General features: G+C 41.9%; 2 protein-coding genes across 2 annotated transcripts in view; one reads left to right on the top strand and one right to left on the bottom strand.

Annotated features, from left to right (window-relative positions):
• The window catches only part of LOC311034142 (uncharacterized protein), a gene marked incomplete at its 5' end in the record, with an annotated part of 308,082 nt that overhangs the window by 237,438 nt on the left and 48,879 nt on the right, over positions 1–21,765 (top strand). The window lies entirely within an intron of this gene.
• LOC311033456 (protein NLRC3-like) lies at positions 1,032–16,530 on the bottom strand (the record flags this gene model as incomplete). The annotated part of the gene is made up of 6 exons (XM_084040967.1): positions 16,258–16,530; positions 8,811–8,933; positions 8,474–8,515; positions 6,873–8,289; positions 3,173–3,253; positions 1,032–1,062 (listed from the first exon to the last, which is right to left on the bottom strand). The coding sequence occupies exons 1-6, from the start codon at positions 16,436–16,438 to the stop codon at positions 1,032–1,034; spliced, it is 1,875 nt and encodes a 624-aa protein (XP_083897093.1). The 5' UTR covers positions 16,439–16,530.

Here is a 21,765-nt window from a genome sequence, read left to right as displayed (position 1 = left end):
CTTACTAAATAAAGTACATCAATCAATCAATACATTCGTAGGCCTACTCCCCGTCTCAGCTGGTCTGTCTCCGGTGTGTCTGTTCCCCTGGACGGCCGTCTTTTCTCGGCCGTTGTGTCGCTATAAACCTTAGACCAGTGGTTCTCAAACTGTTTCATGTCAAGGACCCCCAAATTGACACTTATTAGCCCGCGGACCCCCATTTCAAAAGATATGTCAGGGAGGGACCCCCATAAGAGGAGATTTTTTTTTACGGCTCTAGCAGTGATTCTCAACCATTTGAATTTCAAGGACCCCCAGTTTGACATGCATTAGGGCTACAGACCCCCATTTAATGGCATTTATATGACTTGGACCGCAATTTATATTGTAAAATCTATGTCAATGTAACTCTGAGAGTGTACAAATGGAACCAAATGGACCCGTTAGGGTCCATTTGGTTCCATTTGTACACTCTCAGAGTTACAGACCAATAAGGGTCCATTTGGTGCCTAATCTATCATTTAGCTGGGGACCCCCTGGAACTCCCTCAAGTACCCCTGGGGGTCCCCGGGCCCCACTTTGAGAACCAATGCCTTAGACCAGGCCAGGCTGAGGCTGCAGTCTCTCGGGGGAAACCTCCCCGCTGACTACTCGCCTCAGCTCCGCATCATCACTGATCTAGTCTGGGAGGGTTAGCGTCGGAGCTTGGACAGCAGGGGCGCGGCCACTGCGTTGTGATTCAAATCAACAGCCAATGAAGAAAAGGGGGCGGGATCCACATGCAGTGGGTGATGCATCTAAATAGGATCGACGGGAAGCAATTTCCCCTTGAGAAATTTCGGCCGCCATTGTTGTGTACTGCTGTTTGCCTCTCGTCGGACTTTTTAGACGAGTTGCACAGCTCTCAGACCGGTAAGAGGCGTGTCCGCTCAGATTCAGAGCGTGACGTACATCCCGCCCACAAGTACCAGGGCTGTGGCCCAGAAGTTCCTCCCCAGAGCTGGCGAAAACTTCTGGGAACTCAGATTATCACTGATCTGATCCCTTACCTACATCACACGGCTGCTGTCCATGAGTGTTCTGAGTGCCGTGGCAGAAACAAACACATAACTTCACTCAACAAAAACAACAAATACCAAATCAAAACATAGAAAACACAAGCCATGCACAAAAATAACAAATGCAAAGAATAATCAAAATGACACCAAATATCACAGCAAAAAAAGGAAAATAAAGGAAATGTTTTTCTGACCACTGACATGACATCCCCAATAGATCACACCTGGGAGTGATAGTGATTCTGTCCACCTGGTGTGGATCCCATCCGTGGGAGACTGTCTAGACTACTAGAGAGTCAGGCCGGTTGCAGGTGTGGACGGTCTTAGACATAGGCCTACATACATAGCCTACATATATATATATACAGCGTGAGCAGACAGACACATACCTGACCAAACAGGACCCTTAGGACCGGACCGGCAGACAGACCCCGTGCCGTGGGGAGACATCAGTGATGTATACACGTAACACAACCGCAGCAGCTGGTCTGTGACTCTGACTCGCCGGTAAGTCTCTGACTGAACTGCACCTAGCCAACGTACGGTACAAGTAGGCTACAAAGTACAAAATTATTGGTATCAAAATGTACTTAAAGTACCAAAAGTAAAGTACTAAAAACATTTAAAATAGCAGATGGCACGCTCACAAAGCTTGTAGATCTGCTTTTTCTTTTTTCAAATAGCCTAGGTATAACATTGGGCTAAAGTGGTTGTACGTTTTATAATGTAATATATTTAAATCTGAAAAGTAACTAACTAAAGTTTCCAAATAATTGTAGTGGAGTAAAAGTACAATATTTGCCTCTGAGATGTAGTGGAGTAGAAGTAAAAGTATAGACAATTGGAAATACTCCAGTAAAGTATAAACACTACCTCAAATGTGTACAGTACTTAAGTATATGTACTTAGTTACTGGTATCGTGGCTATGCCACTGCACCAGCTTAAACAGCCATTTATATCAGTGATCTGCACAGGGGTAGTGGAGGTGTGTGAACAGTGTGAAGGCTCAGATTCCACCCACAATAGATCAGTAGATCAATAGAATAGAATAGATCACACCTGGTAGTGATTCCATCCACTGACAGGACGGCTGATCAAAGAGCTTGTTTGTAACTCTGTATCTCCCTGTGTTCAGCTGACATGATGTCATTCTCTACTTTGCTTGTCATTCTCTGCTTGTAACACATGGAATGTTACATTGTTTTGCTTACTTTGCGACTGTCTGCTTGTTAATTTTTTGTATTGCCTGAAGTACTTTGCAGATGGATTACCATTTTTATTTAGTGTTCATAATTTGTTTATAGGATAATGTATTTGCACTGTATTAGCCATAATGGTGACAGTAGATTAATAGTGTTGTCTGCTGACATTTTGTTCATCTGTGAGTGTGAGCCCACCTGCTATTTACAGATATAATATAACTGCCACATGACCTGTAGCCTATGCTGGACTCAATATCCTTTAATATATTTATTTTTTTATAAATCAGTGCTAGTGGAACACCAAGTTTTTTCTTCTGTCTGAATTGGTCTGAATTCTAATCAATGATGGACACTCCACTTGAGCTGTATGTGGGTAAAGTGATGATAATATAATGTATTTGGGTAAAGTGATTATGATAATACATGGCGTGTGTGTGCGTGTGAGAGAGAGAGAGTGTGTGCGTGTGAGAGAGAGAGTGTGTGTGCGTGTGAGAGAGAGTGTGTGCGTGTGTGAGAGAGAGAGTGTGCGCGTGTGGCCACATAGTGCTTCAGAGCTTGTTTGACAGGAAGAACAGGGTTTTGCAGTGAGCACACTTGCCCACCCAATCACAAGATAGAAATGCTACTGTACTCTCTGTGCTATTTGTTCTATTGGCTGTACTTCTTTTTCCTTATTAACATTTTGGTTGGATGGGCAAGATGCATGTTGCCATTGCTGACCCCCCCCCCCCCCCCCCCACCCCAGTAAGCATGCAGCAACTAGTCACAGCAGCTCTGATCCTGACATAAATTCATAAATACACACAAAGAATTTGGCAGTGCGTTTAATGCTGATGATCTCTTGCACTTTAATGTCTAATCTCATTCACATACCTGCTGCTATGTGGACTTACTGAAGTGCTACCACTTTGGTGTCTAACCTTATGTACCTTATGTCTATTTCTCTTTTACTGTTTAGTTTCTTTTTACCCTTGCTCTCCCTGTCCATCAGCTCTCTCTTGTTTCTCTTTCTGAAAACAAGACGATGGAGCTTGGTGCACAAAACACATTTCACCCACTTCTTTAAACCTGTAAACCTTTGATGTGAAAAAGTTATAAAATGATTATATGGAAACATTGAACAAAACCAAACATGGGCCTTGGGCTGTCATGGTCATGAAATATGAATTGACAATTATTTGTCATGGAATTAATTATAATTTTGAAGGACAATTGTTAAATGCATGGCCTTTTCTGGCCTATTTTGATGATGGTTACCAGTAATCGTCAGTCATTTCTTTGTATATGTGGTCATTCGTCATATCTGGTTGTGTTGTTTACAAAGGTAAGGTAACCATAATCAAAATAGGCCAGAAAAGGCCATGGATTTAATATTTTTCCTTCAAAATTAGGGGAAACAGAAGGTTTTCGCTACTTTTCAACAGATTATTTTGTACACGAATGGAAATTTGTGTAATTTGTATAATCATCAGAAAAGATTCTGATGATTATGCAAAAGAATTCATTATAACGGATTATAACCTACATGGGCCTATCATCACACTCTGAAGCTCATATAAACCATGTAGTCTAAATATTATTGTATTTATTGTATTCAAACAGGTACACAAACACTCAACATTGTGGCAGATTATCAGTGGAGTGAAAATATTTACATGTATTTTACACGTTTAGAAAAGGTCAAAAGGTTCAGACAAGACATTCTATGCTGTCCATGTCACGAGTTATATTGTATACTATGGTGACATGTTATCATTTATACAATACAATGGTGACATGTTAACAGTCATATTATATTACAGGGGTGTTCAATGTTTTTCACCGTTACTCCGATCCACACCAAACCTACACACCAAAAACCTAAATTGCACACATATGGGACTACAGCAGTGTTTAACACTTCAAATGGCCATCGTTGACCATTACTCTGGTCAGCGTGGTATGGGGCTGAAAATCTACTTCATAGAGATTCATATTTGTGTTGGACAGCCCTATCGTCAGTGTTGTGTAAATTAATGGATTTTGTTGGCATATTTTCAGACATTTAACCACTTAAACCCTCAATATTTGGTAAACATGATCTTTGGCTCTGTACTTGGCCTGCTTTTTCCCCCCTCTACAACAAACCTCTTTGCCGAAAACAGCCGATATGCAAGCTCACAACGTATCGCAGCTCAGTGCGATACATTTGGAGCTTGTAGATCGGCTATTCTCGACAAATGGTCCCCTCAGAATAGAGATGCTAGCGTTCAAGTGGTTAATAAAAACCCATGTTTTATACTATGTTGTCCATGTTGTATCATAATTCCAGTAATTAAGAGACATATTTTGTTATGAGTAACTAGCTTTGCTAGCCAGCAGTGAAAACCTGACACAGAGTCAAAATAATGACTTGGAGTTGTGACTCCATAAAAAATGACTTTATAAAAAACAACAAACTACATCCTTGTCGCCTTTGTGAGGAAGATGTTGGAAACAATAATAACCTACTACCTACAACTCAATTTCATAATAAAATGTCCAGGTTGTATCAAAACTCTGGTAAATTATTCTTCATATAATACAATAATCTACCATAACCCTAATAATTATCTCCACCAAGTCGGACGATTGTCGCCTCTGTCCGTCTGTTTATCTGTCTGTGAACAGCTATTTTCCGGCACAGTAGGAGCGATCGGCGTGAAACTTTGCAAACACACTCTCAGTTGGCCATGGAAGAACATCCATCCACCACAACTTTTTGAAATCAGCCTCATGGTGGCGCTATTATAGGACCCTTCATGTTGTGGCCTATAATCTTCAACCGTGGGTCATACCATGAAGGATAGCAGTGGCTCAGGAGGTAGAGCAGCCGCTTGTTCCCACTTCGATCCTGGGTTCCTCTAGCCTGGTTACAGACCATAGACCCCGCCCACTCTCTGAGTGGACTGCTCCTCTTGGTCTGGTGTCATAATGTGAGCCTATGGCTTTTCACGGTCGAAGGTGGGGGTGGTCTAACGACAAGCCAATCAGCGAATATCTGCTAAAACAAGCTGTGCGATGACGTCAGATGTAGGCGGATCCGTGGATCTCTTGTGATTGGTTTAGGGAAATTTAAATCCCCTCCCCCTGGTAATCGCGGACACTGCAGCCAATGTCCGACTGAAGCTCCACACAGCTTCAGGCTGATAATCAGGCTAGGGTACCCCCAGAGTTAGTGTCAAAGTGTCCTTGAGCAAGACACTGAACCCCTAATTGCTCCCGATGAGCAGGTTGGTGCCTTGCATAGTTTCCTCCTCCGTCGAAGTATGAATGTGTGAATGTAATGCACAATCATTGTAAAGCGCCTTGGATAATGGCGCTATATAAATGCACTATTTACTATGAACACTTTCCCCCCTGGATTCCTTGGATCATCCCCATATAGAACCTGCCCATTTTTTCAAAACACGCCTTTTGCCACTACAACAGATTTTGTCTAAACCTGCGATATCTCTGCAGTCATGTGATCAATAAGGAATCAGATTTTTCATACTCCATTCCAATTGGCTATGAATGACTTCCAAAATGTATGGTCCCTGGGTAGTCAGCCCGGCCTGGTGGAGAGCTGTGTTCTGAGGAGCACACTTTTCTACTTTGCAATACAATGACAAGTTATATTTTTAAAGGAGGAGTTCACCCAAAAAAATGACTTATTTTCTATCAATTGCACACCCCATGAAGCCTTGAATTCATGGATTTATTTTTGTTTTTGTGGCATTCCTAAGCCAATAATTTGATGACCGGGTGTGTATCTGGTAGGAGACACAAATAATCTACTTTGTGTCTCCTACCGGATACATTAGCCGGTAGGAGACGGGAATCAAATTATTAGCTTAGGAATGCCACAAAAACTAAAATAAATCCATGGATTCAAGGCTTCATGGGGTGTGCAATTGATAGAAAAGAAGTCATTTTTTGGGTGAACTCCTCTTAAATTCAATATCATTTATTTACATCGCTATTCTCACTTTGTGTGTGTGTGTGTGTGTGTGTGTGTGTGTGTGTGTGTGTGTGTGTGTGTGTGTGTGTGTGTGTGTGTCTTTTTTTTACTGTGTGGATGTGTGTCATTATAGGCATAATTTTTATTCAAAATTCTAACTTTTTTTTTTTAAACAGTGAGAATAGCAGATCCTCAAGCACACAATGCTTGCAAATTGATGTGTTGTCAGTGTTTAGCTCTGCAATTTGTTATGCCAAAGTATGACAAATAGCTTCAGTGGGTAATGCTTGTGTACAGTGCACCTACAGAAATCTAAAGTGTTTGAGTTGATTAGGTCCCCATTAGTTGATTCATAACATCAGCTGAACTACTGGAGGCTTTGAACACTGGTGGCAGCCACAGAGGAGCCTCTTCTGGCTGAAAGCATTTCTCCAGCTTCTCTTGACAACAAGATGAATGTCAGATCTAACAACTCAGCTTCAGAGAGTTTGTGTGTGAAGATACTTCCTGAACTCAGGTACTGTGGGATCTCCTCCACTTGAGAATAATCATTCATCTCATTCAGACAGTTGAGCAGATTGATGATTCTCTTTGGAGAGAGATTCTCACGGATCTTCTCCTTGATGTACTCAGCTGTTAGGGTTAGGGTTAGGGTTAGGGTCTGTGACCTTTCTGTCTCTCCCAACAGTCTTTGTAATGAGAGGCCCAGCAGGAAACGGAGGAACAAGTCCCAGTGTCCATTTGGACACTCTAAGGCCTTGTCTACAGCACTCTGGTAGAAGTGATTCATCTGGTCGCCTTTAAATAGCTGCTTAGAGGTTGACAGTAGGTTGACATCATCGGTGATGAATGAGACAAAGACATGAAGAGCAGCCAGGAACCCCTGGACACTCGGATGGACAAAGCTGAACGCCTTGTCTTTATGCTCCTCTTTAATCTGTGTGAACAGATGTGAGTATACTGAGTACACTGCTGCATCTCTGATATCAATGCCACACCCTGTCAGGTCTGCTTCACAGAAGGTCGGGTTGCCTTTCTCCAGCTGTTCAAAAGCCAGTTTTCCCAGGGATAGAATGGCCTGTTCTGGATTCCAGTCAGTATGTGTCTGAGCTCTGTTGTGATACTTGTCTTTCTTGTGTTTGGACTGAACCAGCATGAAGTGGAAGTACATATTAGTCAGGGCCTTTGGCAGTGCTCCTTTCTCCTTTGTTTCTTTTGTTTGATTTTTGGGGGTACTGTGGTTCTGTTCTGGGGCTTTCAACACTTTAGCAATGACCCAACAGAAGACTGGGATGTGACACATGAAGTGGAGGCTTTCTGATGTCTTGATGTATGAGGTGATGGTCTCGTTCTCATCACCGAATGTCTTCATGAAGAACTCCTTTTTCTGGGGGTCAGTGAACCCTCTCACTTCTGTCACCCTGTCAACATACTCAGAAGGGATCCGATCAGCTGCTGCAGGTCGTGTGGTTATCCAGATGCGAGCAGAGGGAAGCAGGTGTCCACTGATGAGATTTGTCAGCAACGCGTCCACTGAGGTTGGGCTATTGACATCAGTACATTTATCATTCTGGAAGTGTAGAGGAAACTGACATTCATCTAATCCATCAAAGATGAAGACAATGTTGGACTCTCTGGAACTGCAGATTCCTGCTTCATTGATTTCACCAAAATGGTAACGAAGAAAGTCCACCAAGCTGCACTTCTTCTCCTTCTTCTCCTTCTTCAAGGAGAAGAAGTTCTCGGAAGGTGAATGGAAGGTGAATGGAAACATGTAGAGGATATCCTGGTTGCTTTTATCTTCTGCCCAGTCCAGAATGTATTTCTGGGCTAAGACTGTTTTACCAATGCCGGCCACTCCCTTCGTCACCACTGTCCTGATCTGCTCATCTTGTCCAGGTTTAAACATGTGTTCTAATTTGATTGGTGTTTCTAGGCTGGCTGGTTTCCAGGATGCTGTTTCAATCTGATGGACATCATGTTCTGTGTAGATATCATTCAGATGTGTTGTTTGTCCTTGATGTGTGATCCACTCAGACAAGCAAACAAACCTCTCCCTTAGTCTAGACTTGAGGTCAGCCGTATCTAATCAAAGAACAGAAGATGGAACACATATTTGCATGTTCATCGAAGGTGTTTGTGCGACAGACAGACAGACAGACAGACAGACAGACAGACAGACAGACAGACAGACAGACAGACAGACAGAGCCAGGCATTGAAGCGGCAGACAACACTTACAAATAATAAATAAAATAATAGTCTCTCACCCATGAGGGGAATTCGTTCAACCGGGTTGACCTCTTCATTACCTGAATCAATATGAAATATTGTCATCTATACTTGTGTATAACTTATGTATCCACACAGTCAACAGCTAAGTGCATGCGCGCGCGCACACACACACACACACACACACACACACACACACACACACACACACACACACACACACACACACACACACACACACACACACACAATGTATTTATATTAATATAGATTTATTATCATTATAGATACATAGATGTATGATTTATATATTTGATGGATTTATATTAAAATGGATAAAAAGAAAATAAGTTAATAAATCAGTTCAATACTTACAAGGTATCTTCTTTTTCCTGTAGAAACAACATAGTACTGCTGTCAACAAGATGATAATCACTGCAACACCGATCCCTGCTTTCTCTGCTGCAGTTGCTCCACCCTCTTTAGGAATGTCACTCTCTGAAACACAGTGGCCCTCATTTATCAATGGAGCGTAAAAAACGGCTTATATTTTTTCATAAATTGGGCCGTACACCAACGTCCAAGTGAGATTTATCAAAGGATCCTATACAGCCAATCCTAGCGTACATTTGGTCGGAGCCTTGATGAATGTCACGGCTGAAACCAAGCGCCATTTAAATAACCTGCCCTTAAATATTCTCGAAACGCCCCGATTTTACGACATGAAGAACCAGCATACGACCAAACAAATCATGAAAAGCCAATAAGAAAGAGTTTCCCCCGCTCGCCTCGCCAGTCGCCACACACGCACAGTCGAACACGCACACTCACACACACACACACACACACACACACACACACACACGCCCAACTGTGTCCTTCATGTAATCCGTAACGGTAGGCTACAATCTTTGTCATGTAGGCTTGTAGTAGCCTACATGAATGACATATTATGATACCAATCACATCGCCATGAATGGAATACGTTTGTATATACGTTTATTAACCCATACCGAGCAGTACGCGTTCGAGTAAAGCAGTCATGTAGGCTATTCCCCATGAGACTCGGCCAGGCTGCAGTGATCCCGTGCCGCCACATTAATAAGAGATTGCAGCGTCGGGTTTGGATGGTTTATATCCTTAACCCAGCCAGGTTGTAGCCTACATAACTCCATACCATAGGACAAGCAACTGTAAGTTTGTAGACTTCACTGTCCATGAAAAGATGGTCGGGAGTCCCGACTCCCGCAAAAGCGCTCGTTTATTTTGAAAATAGCAGATCTACAAGCTCACAGTCACAATGCGTCGCGATGGGACGCTTGTGAGCTTGTAGATCTGCCATTTTCAATGCAGCCAGATCTGCAATGTTATCTGAATGATAAAGCAGTTTGTTTAAATTACTTTATAAAATGTTATATTTTCACAGGGATTATTTATTAATGAGTTAGATATACATTTAGGAGTGGATATGTGTCCAGATGCCTGTCAGACAGTCAGACAATGCTGCTCCGCAGGTCTAGAATGGAACAAACGGGCGCAGCCAACGTCAACAACTGCTATCGACCAGACGTGAGATCTCAGCGTACGGTAGGCTGAAAGCAAAGTCGGGATATATTGATAAATGCCGAAAGTTGCGGTGATCTCGCCGTACGCCCATTATTCGGTGTGCACCGCGTTGATAAATTAGGGCCACTGAGTGTTGAACTGTTGTAAACCTTATCAAATGAAATCAATCAAATAAACTGTGATGTTAAAATGGTAGAGGTCACTGTCCTGCGACCCAAAGCTCACAGGTTTGATTGGCTGGTCTCCATTAACAGCCATGTGTCCTACATTGTACAGTAAAGGCCGGTCCATACTATTCCCGATGCCCAAAGTTTTCTTCAGGAAGGTCAGGCTTTCCAAACCGACAAAAACGTGGGAAAGACAATGCCGTCCATACTTCCCTCTTGTTCGGGAAAGGGTAGCGTCCCCCCGTCTTGTGAATGGTGTTGCTTATTGGCTATATAGATTTGAAGTGGTTTAACTGATCTTGATGCTATATTAACTCATTTTGCTAGCAGCTCCCTTGTGTTAAATCAGGGTTAATGTCCAGTTGAGCCCAAAACGTCTCAATGTGTGAATACTGAATAGACGCAATGATTTTACATTTAGCAAGTGGACGTGTTGACGAGTGAGCCTCCCCTCCTCCGTTCTGAGGTGTCTTGGAAGAAGAGCGTTTGACTTGGAAATATTCACAGATCGAGCTTCCATGTTTACAATTTACAATTAATGAATTAATCCAGAGCGATTTACAGTAAGCAAGGTAAATAGGATGATAGGTAAACCAAGAACCTAACATCAGTCTAAACAGTAGAATATCAAAAAATAAATAATCTGTACATTGAAACTATTCACACTATAGGATGCCAGGTCTACACATTAACCTGCATGGCTAGTCTACATAACATGCCAGACCTGCCAACCTGTACGCATTTTGCGTACAAACTACGCAATTCTAGGTCTCGGTACGTAGGTACGAAATTCCCAATGACAACTACGCAATTTCGGGGAATGGGCGCGGTATAACAATTAAACCAAAGATATGCTACTCGAGTTAATATAAGCTGAGTGCTGGTGAAAGAGGGCCTGCTTGCCCCTCCCCTCCCCTCCCGGCCTCCCCCCCTCCCTTCCCTCTGCATCTAGCTGCAACAGCGGCTCAACTCAGCTGTAACACTCTGTCTGAATTTACACAGTCGTGAAAAGCCGCATCCACAGTGACGCACTCACTGATTGCAGAGGTAAATGGGATACGGGAGATTAATAATAACTAAGTACAAACTTCTTAACATGTGCCCGTAATGTTATGAAACGTTGCAAAATATTTTCGGTAACGTTTAGCCCTAGTCCAGAGTGTTAGTGAGTTCTCTCTAAAGTTAGAGAGCAGAGAACTCACTAACGCACTGGACCAGGACTAGGTAATGTGCATAAGTTTCGTGCATTGTTTGAGTGATTGGCATCTATGAGACCTGCTACGGTGTGCGATAAACAACTAACGTAGCAAATAATTATATTATTTCAGCGAGCCCCTGTTGCATACCGTAGCCTCCAATGTCCGACGAAGACGACACCGAGAGCAGTAGGCTACTCCTGTCACTAAAAAGAAACGAGTCCATGCTCCACAGAAGTTACTCCCCAAATACCAAAAAAATGGCCCTGTCTTCGCCCCTCAGTGCTGCCTCAGCTAGCTCCATTAAGAACCTCTCACTCCGCTATACAGCTCCGAGATGAGGTTCTATGTGGTTGTCATCCAGAATCGGTGGAGCGTCCGCCAAGGCTCGCTGTTTACCCTTTTGTCAACATCGTATCCCAAAACTAATGGTAGATTCCACACCGCACGGATGTTTAAGACTTGGTCCTGAGCATAATATTTTAGGTCCGGAGCGAAACTACCTGTTTAAATCGCTTATTTAGTCAGCCTGTGGCCATGTTTCCCATTCAACCCAGAAACACCCCCTACGTCCGCTGCCAGTACTGCTCCCGGTTTGGCTACAATGGGAAACATGGCCACAGGCTTGGAATCTACCATTAGTTTTGGGATACGATATGATCATTGTGATTTGACACTTTGACATCTACACTTATAGTTATTGATAGATTATATATGTTATATCAGTATGAGCAAGTGAGGTTGTTTATTCAAAACATTTTGGGGACCCCCCAAAAATTTTCCGCATGCACGCTTTTGATTTTCTTTTGGTACTCAACAGAAAATCTCAAGGTTGGCAGGTCTGACATGCTATCTAAATTCCATTTTAACCTTCGCGTAAACCTGCATGGTCGTCAAGACTAAGTCAAGTACGGGCTGTCTTCAGATTACGGCGGAAAATTTGGTTGTAGGGTTGATCAATCAATGGCTCATTTAAGCAAACAAAACATCAACATCTGGCGCAGTGCCCACTCGTCTGTAAAGGTGACCAATGTTATTTTTCCAGCTCGGAGGAGAAAAAAAAAAAAGATCCCTCCCTCAGACTGTGTGTGTGTGTGTGTGTGTGTGTGTGTGTGTGTGTGTGTGTGTGTGTGTGTGTGTGTGTGTGTGTGTGTGTGTGTGTGTGTGTGTGTGTGTGTGTGTGTGTGTGTGTGTGTGTGTGTGTGTGTGTGTGTGTGTGTGTGTGTGTATTTTCTACCCCACCTAATTCCCCAGACATTTTCCAGTGTTCATGACAAAGGGGCTATAATAACTGTGTGAGTGATGTAGCCTGCCCTGGTCGCTTCTTTTGTGCTTGTTTTCGTAGACATGGTTGCTTGTTTCTGTCACGCAAATGATGCTTTTCACACACTCACGCCAGGCAGAGCAGTCGCTGTCAACATGAAGGAGATTCATTGACAAAATCTTTACAAGTAACATTACATTATCATTATCAAATATGGACCCCAAGCACATTTTTGGTATGAAAAATAGGAGAGGTGAAAGCCAAGGACAAGGAAAGTGACTGTAGGCTGTTACAAACTGACTGATATATGAGACATCTGTCAAACAACATGATGCTGCTGTCTCAGTTCAATTACACAACACTGATTCTTCATGGGGTCTGTGGATCCCCAGAGGTGCTTGGGACCAACTAAATGATTGATAGTGAATCATTTTAGCAACGAATCAATGTGCATAATAACGTTAATAAATCGGTGCTATTGAACACCCTTTGCGTCTGTGTGTGGGTTTTACAAATATTGAACCAATGAAAAGTATTAAAAAGCGCTTCAGACTAAACCTCTCCAACTCCATTGGATCCTCAAACTGTCGGTCAAACCAGAGCCGTATAAGAGAGAGTCGCATCAGGCTTTGATCTCGCTGCAAAGCGGGCCGCTATGGGCTGTACTTCCAAACATTGGAACTTCCTCATTGAGATAGACAGAGCATTTCCGCATTCCATTCTTACAATGGAAATCTATGCTAGTGACGTCACTCTCTTATACGGCTCTGGGTCGAACCACCTAACCACCTTGTGGAGGTAGTTTTGTCCATCATTGATTAGAATGACCAAGTCAGACGGAAAAAACAAAACTACTGTATCTCCATATTAATGGTCAAAAACCACCTAACTCCACTTGTATTTGGGTAAAGTGAGGATAATATAAGGACATTCAAGTGTCTGACAATGTATAAAGTCACCGTACTAACTTTGATGAGGCAGTATTATGTCTAAAATTATGTCAATGTTTTTTTTTTTTCATTTCCTGAAAAGTTAATATTTTAAGGAAAAAAGGTTGATAATAACGGACCTAGATGCCACAACAACCAACAGCACCAACAGTGTACAGGACGTATAATTGGTATAATATTGTGTTATTTGCATATTCCTTGGGATTGCATTACTAAGCATTATTTATTCATTATTATTAGGCTAATCATCAGCCTGTAATAAGCTACACACTTTTAGCTTATAACATGAACACTACATTGATATTCTACATGTATGTAGCTGTAAAAACACTACTTGTTACTGTCAAAGATGTATTCCATGAAGTGCTAGTGGATTTGCTGTGGTTTGTTGTGGTAATATGTCTCCCAGCACAATCATAAGTAAGAAATAAGATCACATATGGTGTAATTGCTGTTGACCTATATTTTTACAAATTTTGTCGTTGGTATTGGCAAATTATATTGACTATTGATCAGCTAAATGATTTGCTGACAAAATAAGACAATCATGTTTAGTTTAGCATACTATATTTTGCACAGCATTATTTTAGGAGTCCTACTGTTGTGACTGCTGTACTGAGGGGCACATTTTGGTGAGAAGATTTGATGGTATGTCCATAGGTAGGGATTAGACAAGCACTGGACTGGATGAATATCTGATTATGGAGATGTTGTTATTGTGTATCATAGAGTGCTGTTGTGTGACTATGGAATAATGATATTTGATAATTACTTAGCCCATTTGTGGAATAATGCTGTAACTATTGGATTCATGGAGTGTTCCTGTGACATACTGTACAGTTACAATATAGAATTGAGTGTTGTAGTGACTATTAGACCTACAGTACAGCACAGTATGTGGGATTTAATGTTTACAGGAAAGTAAACGCCTCAGACAAAATTAACTGTGTATTATGGTCTGAAACAGCTGTCCCAGTCCGGCCCTGTGCTCTACCATAGATTATATAAGCAGTCCTCTTTACCAGTTCAAATATCTTTATACCAGTTTAAATGTCATTAAACTGACCTAGTGCTCTGATATAGATTACAACCAGTCCTTTATACCTGTTTCAATATATTTAAAGTGGCAGCAGACCCATAACCATAAGATTCCTGAGTTAAAGAAAGTTATATTTTAAGATTACACCCATCTCAATGTACTATTGAAATTAAATGGCCAATACATAAGTATAAAATATATTTTTGTAATTCAATAACCTCTTTTCGGAGCAACGTCATCATCGAAATCGATGGACAGCCATAAGCATGCAGAAGTAGGGCTACATTGTATGGTAGAAGCAAGTGGAGAGGCTTGATTAATCAGTCTGGCCCTTAATCTATGTTTAAAGTTACTGGGTGAAGATGAGCAGTTGGCAATAAGTATTCCAGAGCCTCTGTCTTTAATGGAGAACTGGCTATGAGTGGTGCGACTGAAGGGAGGATGGAGATTGTTGGCTTGTGATGAACCTTGTGAATGAAACTTGACAAATTTCGATCCCACCAATAGAAATCTTAGCTGTATCATGACAGCATTTTTACTTGTAAATACAATAAAGTTGGATTCTTCTTTTTTACATTTAGTGATAACATATTTGCAAGAAGCCATTCAGATAGCACAGCTATGCCAGAATTAGCTTCCTTAATGAGTGATTAAAAATTCTTGTGAGTTCAAATCAAATTTGCATCATCAGCAAGCAGAATCAGTGTAAAGGATGATGATACAGCAGCCAGGTCATTGATGTAAATAACTAATACACATGGTAAAAGTTGTGACTAGAAGTGTAATTTTCAATTGGATTTGGACCGAGTCCAAGCTCCAGATAATATCTAGGCCAGGCCTAGGCTCCAGGAGGAACAAGTCAACATTCGTGACCTGGAACCAGGAGACTGTACCATCCAGGCCACAAAAACATTAGCACCAGTAAGGGAAAACAGGGCTACATCAGCTGTCACTGAAGGCCAGGGGGAAGAAATAAGTCTTTAATAAGGATTTTAAAATGGCTATCGACTGGGCAGTTTTGATGTGGATGAGAAATTATTCCAGAGCCTGGGGGCAGCCGCCGCAAAGGCCCGGTCACCCCTAGTTTTTTGTCTTGGTTGCATCTACAAGAGCTATAATGGCTCATAGGTACGCCAGACAGTTACCATCAGAGGATGAATCTGTTGTTATTGTACCATGGGCACGCTGTCTAGCATGTTGGAGCAACAGAAAGATTTTTTTATAAGGATCTGATTAAACAGCAGCAAGAGAACTCCAAGTCGTTTGTTCAGATTATTATTGAGGGGACAAACAAAAGGCTTGATGGAGTAATTAAAGATGTTCATGCAGTTCACAGATGACTTTGTAAATGAGCTGCGGAAGAACAAAAGGGCTACTGAAGTTACAGTGAACACAACACAAAGCTGCAGCATGAATAACTAACAACAACTACAAACTATACTTTATCACTAAAAAGACTAATATTGTTCTGCATTAAAGGAGACATACTTCCTGTTGTGTTGTTGACAGTGTTAGTGTGTGTATTCACCATTGAGAAACTCACCATAGTGAAGATACTGGAGTAGAAGATACTAGTCTGACAAAAGGAAGTATTAAAGAGGTTCTTCAAGGTGTTAAACAGTGATGTAAACATTCATTACCTGAGATGTCATGGCCTGTCTTAACAGTGTGGTTGAAGTGTGTCAGGTGAACTCTACAGGTCACATGACCTGCTGTCCTCACTGTCACATTCCTCTGGACATCATAACAGTGTGGAGAAGGTTTGTCTGTCACTGAGGGTCCAGCAGGGAGGAGGGTTCCATCACCGTCCAGCCAAGACATCTCAGGTTGTGGATACCAGCACCCAGAGTCACATGACAAAGATACACCACCGTCTGTTGGTCCATTTGAAGAGATCACTGGATGAGACCCTGACCCTGTAAAACACACAAACATGTCATGCTCAACCTTCAGGAGGCTGCAATTGATAAATGGCCCCTGTCCAAGTCCTAACCTACCCCACCCCCCTACCCCCCCCCCCTCTCTTTCTTCTTTTGTACATATTCTTCACTCTTCATACCAGTAACCTGTAAACTGATTGTATGACATTCTACAGTAGTGTGTATATCTGTCTGTCTCGTATGTCATCATGATTTGTGTGCGTGGGGAACTCATTTGAAACAAGCTCAGTGCTTTAATGAGTCTTCCAGTTTAGTAGACCTTGTATTGTGAATTTGTACTTCCATGTACTGTTGTTCTCATGTCTTACTAAATAAAGTACATCAATCAATCAATCAATCAACAAACTGCTCTAATCTGCTTAATCCTAGTTGTTTTCCAATGCATATTTTGAACACTAAATCTTACCAACAAAGAGCTGGATGTCACAGCTGCTGTTCAGCCTGTCCGGGTTTCTTACGACACACTTATACTTCCCCTCGTCTGAGATCTTCACCCTGATCATCTTCAGTGAGATGTTACCATCAGACAAGTAATCATGAAACAGGGACACCCTCTGTTTGTACAACTGGTTGCTATAGCTGAACTGGTCACGTCCATCTTGGAGAACGTGCACAATTGGTGGATCCAGGTCAGGTCTGGTCCACTCCAGCGTAATCTTGTCTGCTTTATCAGGTGGTTCAATGTGACACGGAAGTGTCACATCATCTCCCTCTTCGACCAGCACAAGCTGAGACACCTGCGACTCTCCTTAAAACATAACAAAATCAGAATCAGAATCAATCTTTATTGTCACATCACATTACAGGTAAAGTGGGTGAAATTCTTAATTGTGCAGGCTCAGTTGCAGTTTAAAAGATAGATAGTCATCTCATAAAGAGAGAGGAGAGGCATAAAGTGCATAAATGATTAATCTACATAACAATACAATAATATGACTATGTGCATAAACCTAAAAGGTCAAACACACTTAGTGAATCAAATCACTCTGATTCTCAAAATAGTCGATCTACAAGCTCACAACAAATAGAAAGCAACCAACAACTACTAATAGTTACAAGCAACTTTACAGAAAAACAAGCCCAAAGTCGCTTATAATAAGCAGACATGGCAACACTGATCGTGACGCAATCCCTTCATTTCATTCAGTGTGTCTGCCTTTCTCTTTTCTCTGTCACCCCGGCTGGAGCTTTAACATCTATAGGACAAGCTATCTTCTTCATGCAACACATATACGTTTCTGCCTCTTGTCAACATTGCTCTGAAGCATTTTGTCACGGTCGGTACTCGGTAGCCATGGTTTACATGACGCTCGTCTGTCACGAGCGTCATGGCGGAACTTCAACATGGTTTTGTCACTTTCTCCAACCCGTACATCTACATAAAAGTTCATATTTCAAATATAAAGTGCTGGCCTCATGGCCACGGATGTTAATATTTGAATCTGTGGGTGTAAGTACCCGTATCATCCGTATTGTTTCATAAAAATATTTTTAATCCGATCGACGGCCATTTTTTCATAGTTATAATGTAACAGAGTGAAATACATCTTCCAACCACTAGGGTCGCGCAATTAAAAGCATATGGAGACAATTCGAAGAAAATGGCCACCGATCAGATTAAAATGCTTTTTATTGAACAATACAAAATATACGGGTACTTCTGCTGGAGCGTGCAACATTGTAACATCCATGGCCATGAGGGTCAGCACTTTATATTTTCTGAACGTTTATGTAGATGTACAGGAGAAAGTGGAGAAAAGGCCAAAACCAGGTTGAAGCTCCGCCATGACTGTCATGTTTCAGGGCTAAGCCTGACAGTCAGGCATTCCTGCCTGCCTCAATCGAAAGTGACGGACTGACACTGTCTCTCTGGCTGAAATCAATAGACCAATTATTTGTTTACTAACATTGAGCCTGGACGCACAGGTGATTGTTTCACGCAATCAATTCCCAACCTGTTTCGGGGTGCACTGGTTTCAGCACACCCCAACCCCCTCTTGTGTGTGTTGGCTAGTGAGACGCGTCCTAACGAGACCTGATATAATGGGTTTCGTTGCGCGCATACTGGCTGCACGCAGCCAGTATGACGTCGTCTGTTAAGGGTAGACCCCTTAACAGACGACGTCACACTGGCTGCACGCAGCCAGTATGCGCGCAACGAAACCCATTATATCAGGTCTCGTTAGGACGCGTCTCACTAGCCAACACACACAAGAGGGGGTTGGGGTGTGCTGAAACCAGTGCACCCCGAAACAGGTTGGGAATTGATTGCGTGAAACAATCACCTGTGCGTCCAGGCTCAATGTTAGTAAACAAATAATTGGTCTATTCTCAACGCCATGACGCTATCTGGTCAAATAAGTACGTTATGCGTTTTCACTACAGGGAGCATTTTATTCTTATTTCTAGACTCTAAAGATTAAGAATGAAGTCGACTCTAGCTATGGTGTGTTTGAGGAACGAGCACAAACACACGCACGCACCCGCGCACGCACGCGCGCGCACGCAAAAGTAGAATAGTTCAATTTCAATTCTTATTTTTTTCCCTTTACTTTTTCAGCATCAGATAATTTCCACAAGAAAGACATAAAACGAATGCTTCAGTTCAGAAAGTTTGTATAACATGTATTTTAATGTAAAAACGTCCCCTTCCCTGTCTGGTGTCTAGAAGTGCAGCTATAAATGTTTTTACAAGTTGTCCACAGATAAGAACAAAACGCACACAGCACAGCTTTCATATTTGACCACATTTGCACAATAATATGCAATTCCTGCTCAACATCATAACTCTGCACATAGTTTCCTGCACACATTAAGAACAAGAGAATAAACTGTACACCAACGTTCTTCACGGTCGTAAATAAATGTAATATATAACTGTTACCTGACACAGCAGTGTTGTAACAGCTTAATGTCCATATTATTAACAGCAAAATGTTGAACTTAATCCACATCATGATTTTACAGGAACAACACGAAGCCAAGAAACCTTGGATAAAACCAATGATTTCCTGTTCCTTGTCTTTGTGCACCTGATGGAGGCACTGCATGCTACACAGGTTAAACTGTATGTTACACATGGACTAGGGAGTCAACACCGGTTAAACTGCATGCCTTACAGTTTATTTCACTGATATAGCCTACTGGGAACTAGGATTTGATTTGAATTTGTATTTTTACTGTAAGTAGCCTACTGTAAGGGCTGTTTCTAACTTCTATTTGTGAACATTAAAGGGGTCAATCTAAACTTTTACATTCTAAACAGTTAAATAATGTAGCTTATTGGAAAACACGTAACATTGGGACATTTTCCAACTCCCGTCCCATTATTGTTGTCAGTTCCCCCAGCAGATGGCGCCACATAACCATTTCAGAATGTCTGTTGGGTAACCGCCCAACTCACTCCAAATCCAACTCACTCCAAATCGCGCCCAACTCACTCCAGACATCTCACTCCACACACTTGCCCAACTCACTCCACACACTTGCCCAACTCACTCCACACACTTGCCCAACTCACTCCACACACTTGCCCAACTCACTCCAAAAATTATTATTGAGTACAATATTGAGGAATTAAGTACAATATTGAGGAATTTGTTACTTTTAACTCTATTCTGTTTTAGGCTTGGTTAAAGTTTTAAATACTGTCTCTACAAACTAACTTAATGGTTCTGGGGGGGGGGGGCTCGCTGGCCACTTTGGCACTTGGAGTCCAGTGTTTGTTAGATGTCTTATTCTATTGTTGGTCAAATCAAGAGGTGTTGTTATATTCCTCGTTAAGGTTTTGGCCCTCCTCCACTGAGTTCACCCGCATAATCACCCTCCACCCAGGTTAGGGTTAGGGTTTAGGGTTAGGGTTAGGGTTAGAATGTAAGAGTCTCCACCGATTCAACACACACACACACACACACACACACACACACACACACACACACACACACACACACACACACACACACACACACACACACACACACACACACACTATAATATTATAATTTATAGCTGCAAAGTAACTAGTAAAACAAATACATTTAGTGGAGTAAAAAAACAATATGTGGATCCAATATGTAGTGGAGTAGAGGTAAAACCATTGGAAGTTGGGAATACTCAAATAACGCACAAATACCCAACATTGTACATAAGTACAGTACTTAAGTTAATGTACTTAGTTACTTTACACCACTGACACATTGAACCAATATTACACTGGTGACATTGCATGGAGTGAGTTGGGTTTGGTCCTGGAGTGAGTTGGCTATGGTCCTGGAGGGAGTTGGTCTTTGGTCCTGGAGGGAGTTGTCCCAGCCCTGGAGTGAGTTGGGCAAATATTTCTTAAGTCTTCATGGAGTGAGTTGGATTTGGAGTGAGTTGGGCGGTATTCGTCTGTTGATGCCGAACCATGATTATTCAGTGGTTCTCAACGTGGGTTGCGGGGACCCCAGGGGTCCTTAAGGGGGTTCCAGTGGGTTCCCGGCTAAATGACTGATAGTTACCATCATTATAAATACTGCTAGAGAACATATCACATCATAATGGTTCTTGGGATTATAATTTCACTGATATCCCTATACCCATGTACAGAATATAGACAGTAAAGCAGACAATTGTGAATCATTTTGAAACAAACCTCTTTATGGGAAGCCTTGGTACAAAATGTTTTGAGATGGTGACATGTGACCAAATAGAGTGATTATCACAGGTAAGCTTTCCTTCCAACAGGTATCAGTATATAATCACAGTGTATGACATACAACTAAGTGCACAATGCGGTACATATTATACTGAGAAATGATACAAAAAAGGTTGAGAACAGCTGCTTTACGCCATGCCTTATAAACAATTTAGTTATTTACTTATTTATTAAAGATTCAATACAATTATTACACTTGAAAGATTATGAGGGTTTCTCTTTACATATGTTGTACAACATTTGATTGTAATCTCTTAAAGTTTACTGCCTGGCTTCCAACTCCTTGAGATTGAGAGTTGATCATTCTCTCTGCGTCCCCTTGAATTTGCACTACATCTCAGGTGCACCTAGCCTGGCGTAGCCACACTATATCACTGCGTTTTTTGCACTCGCAGATTTGTCTGGTCCCAGGCTAAGGTGCACCAGTCACACAGCCACTTCTGCAGACCATTTCTGTCAAAAACAAAAGTCTCAGAGCAGGGCAGTTCAGAAACCTGCCTGCCAGTGACATC

The sequence above is a fragment of the Gymnoscopelus microlampas genome (assembly GCF_963454915.1).
Source record: "Gymnoscopelus microlampas genome assembly, chromosome: 18".
Lineage (NCBI taxonomy): Eukaryota > Metazoa > Chordata > Actinopteri > Myctophiformes > Myctophidae > Gymnoscopelus > Gymnoscopelus microlampas.
The sequence above is the reverse complement of the archived record's forward strand: the minus strand, read 5'-3'. Positions and strand labels throughout refer to the sequence as shown.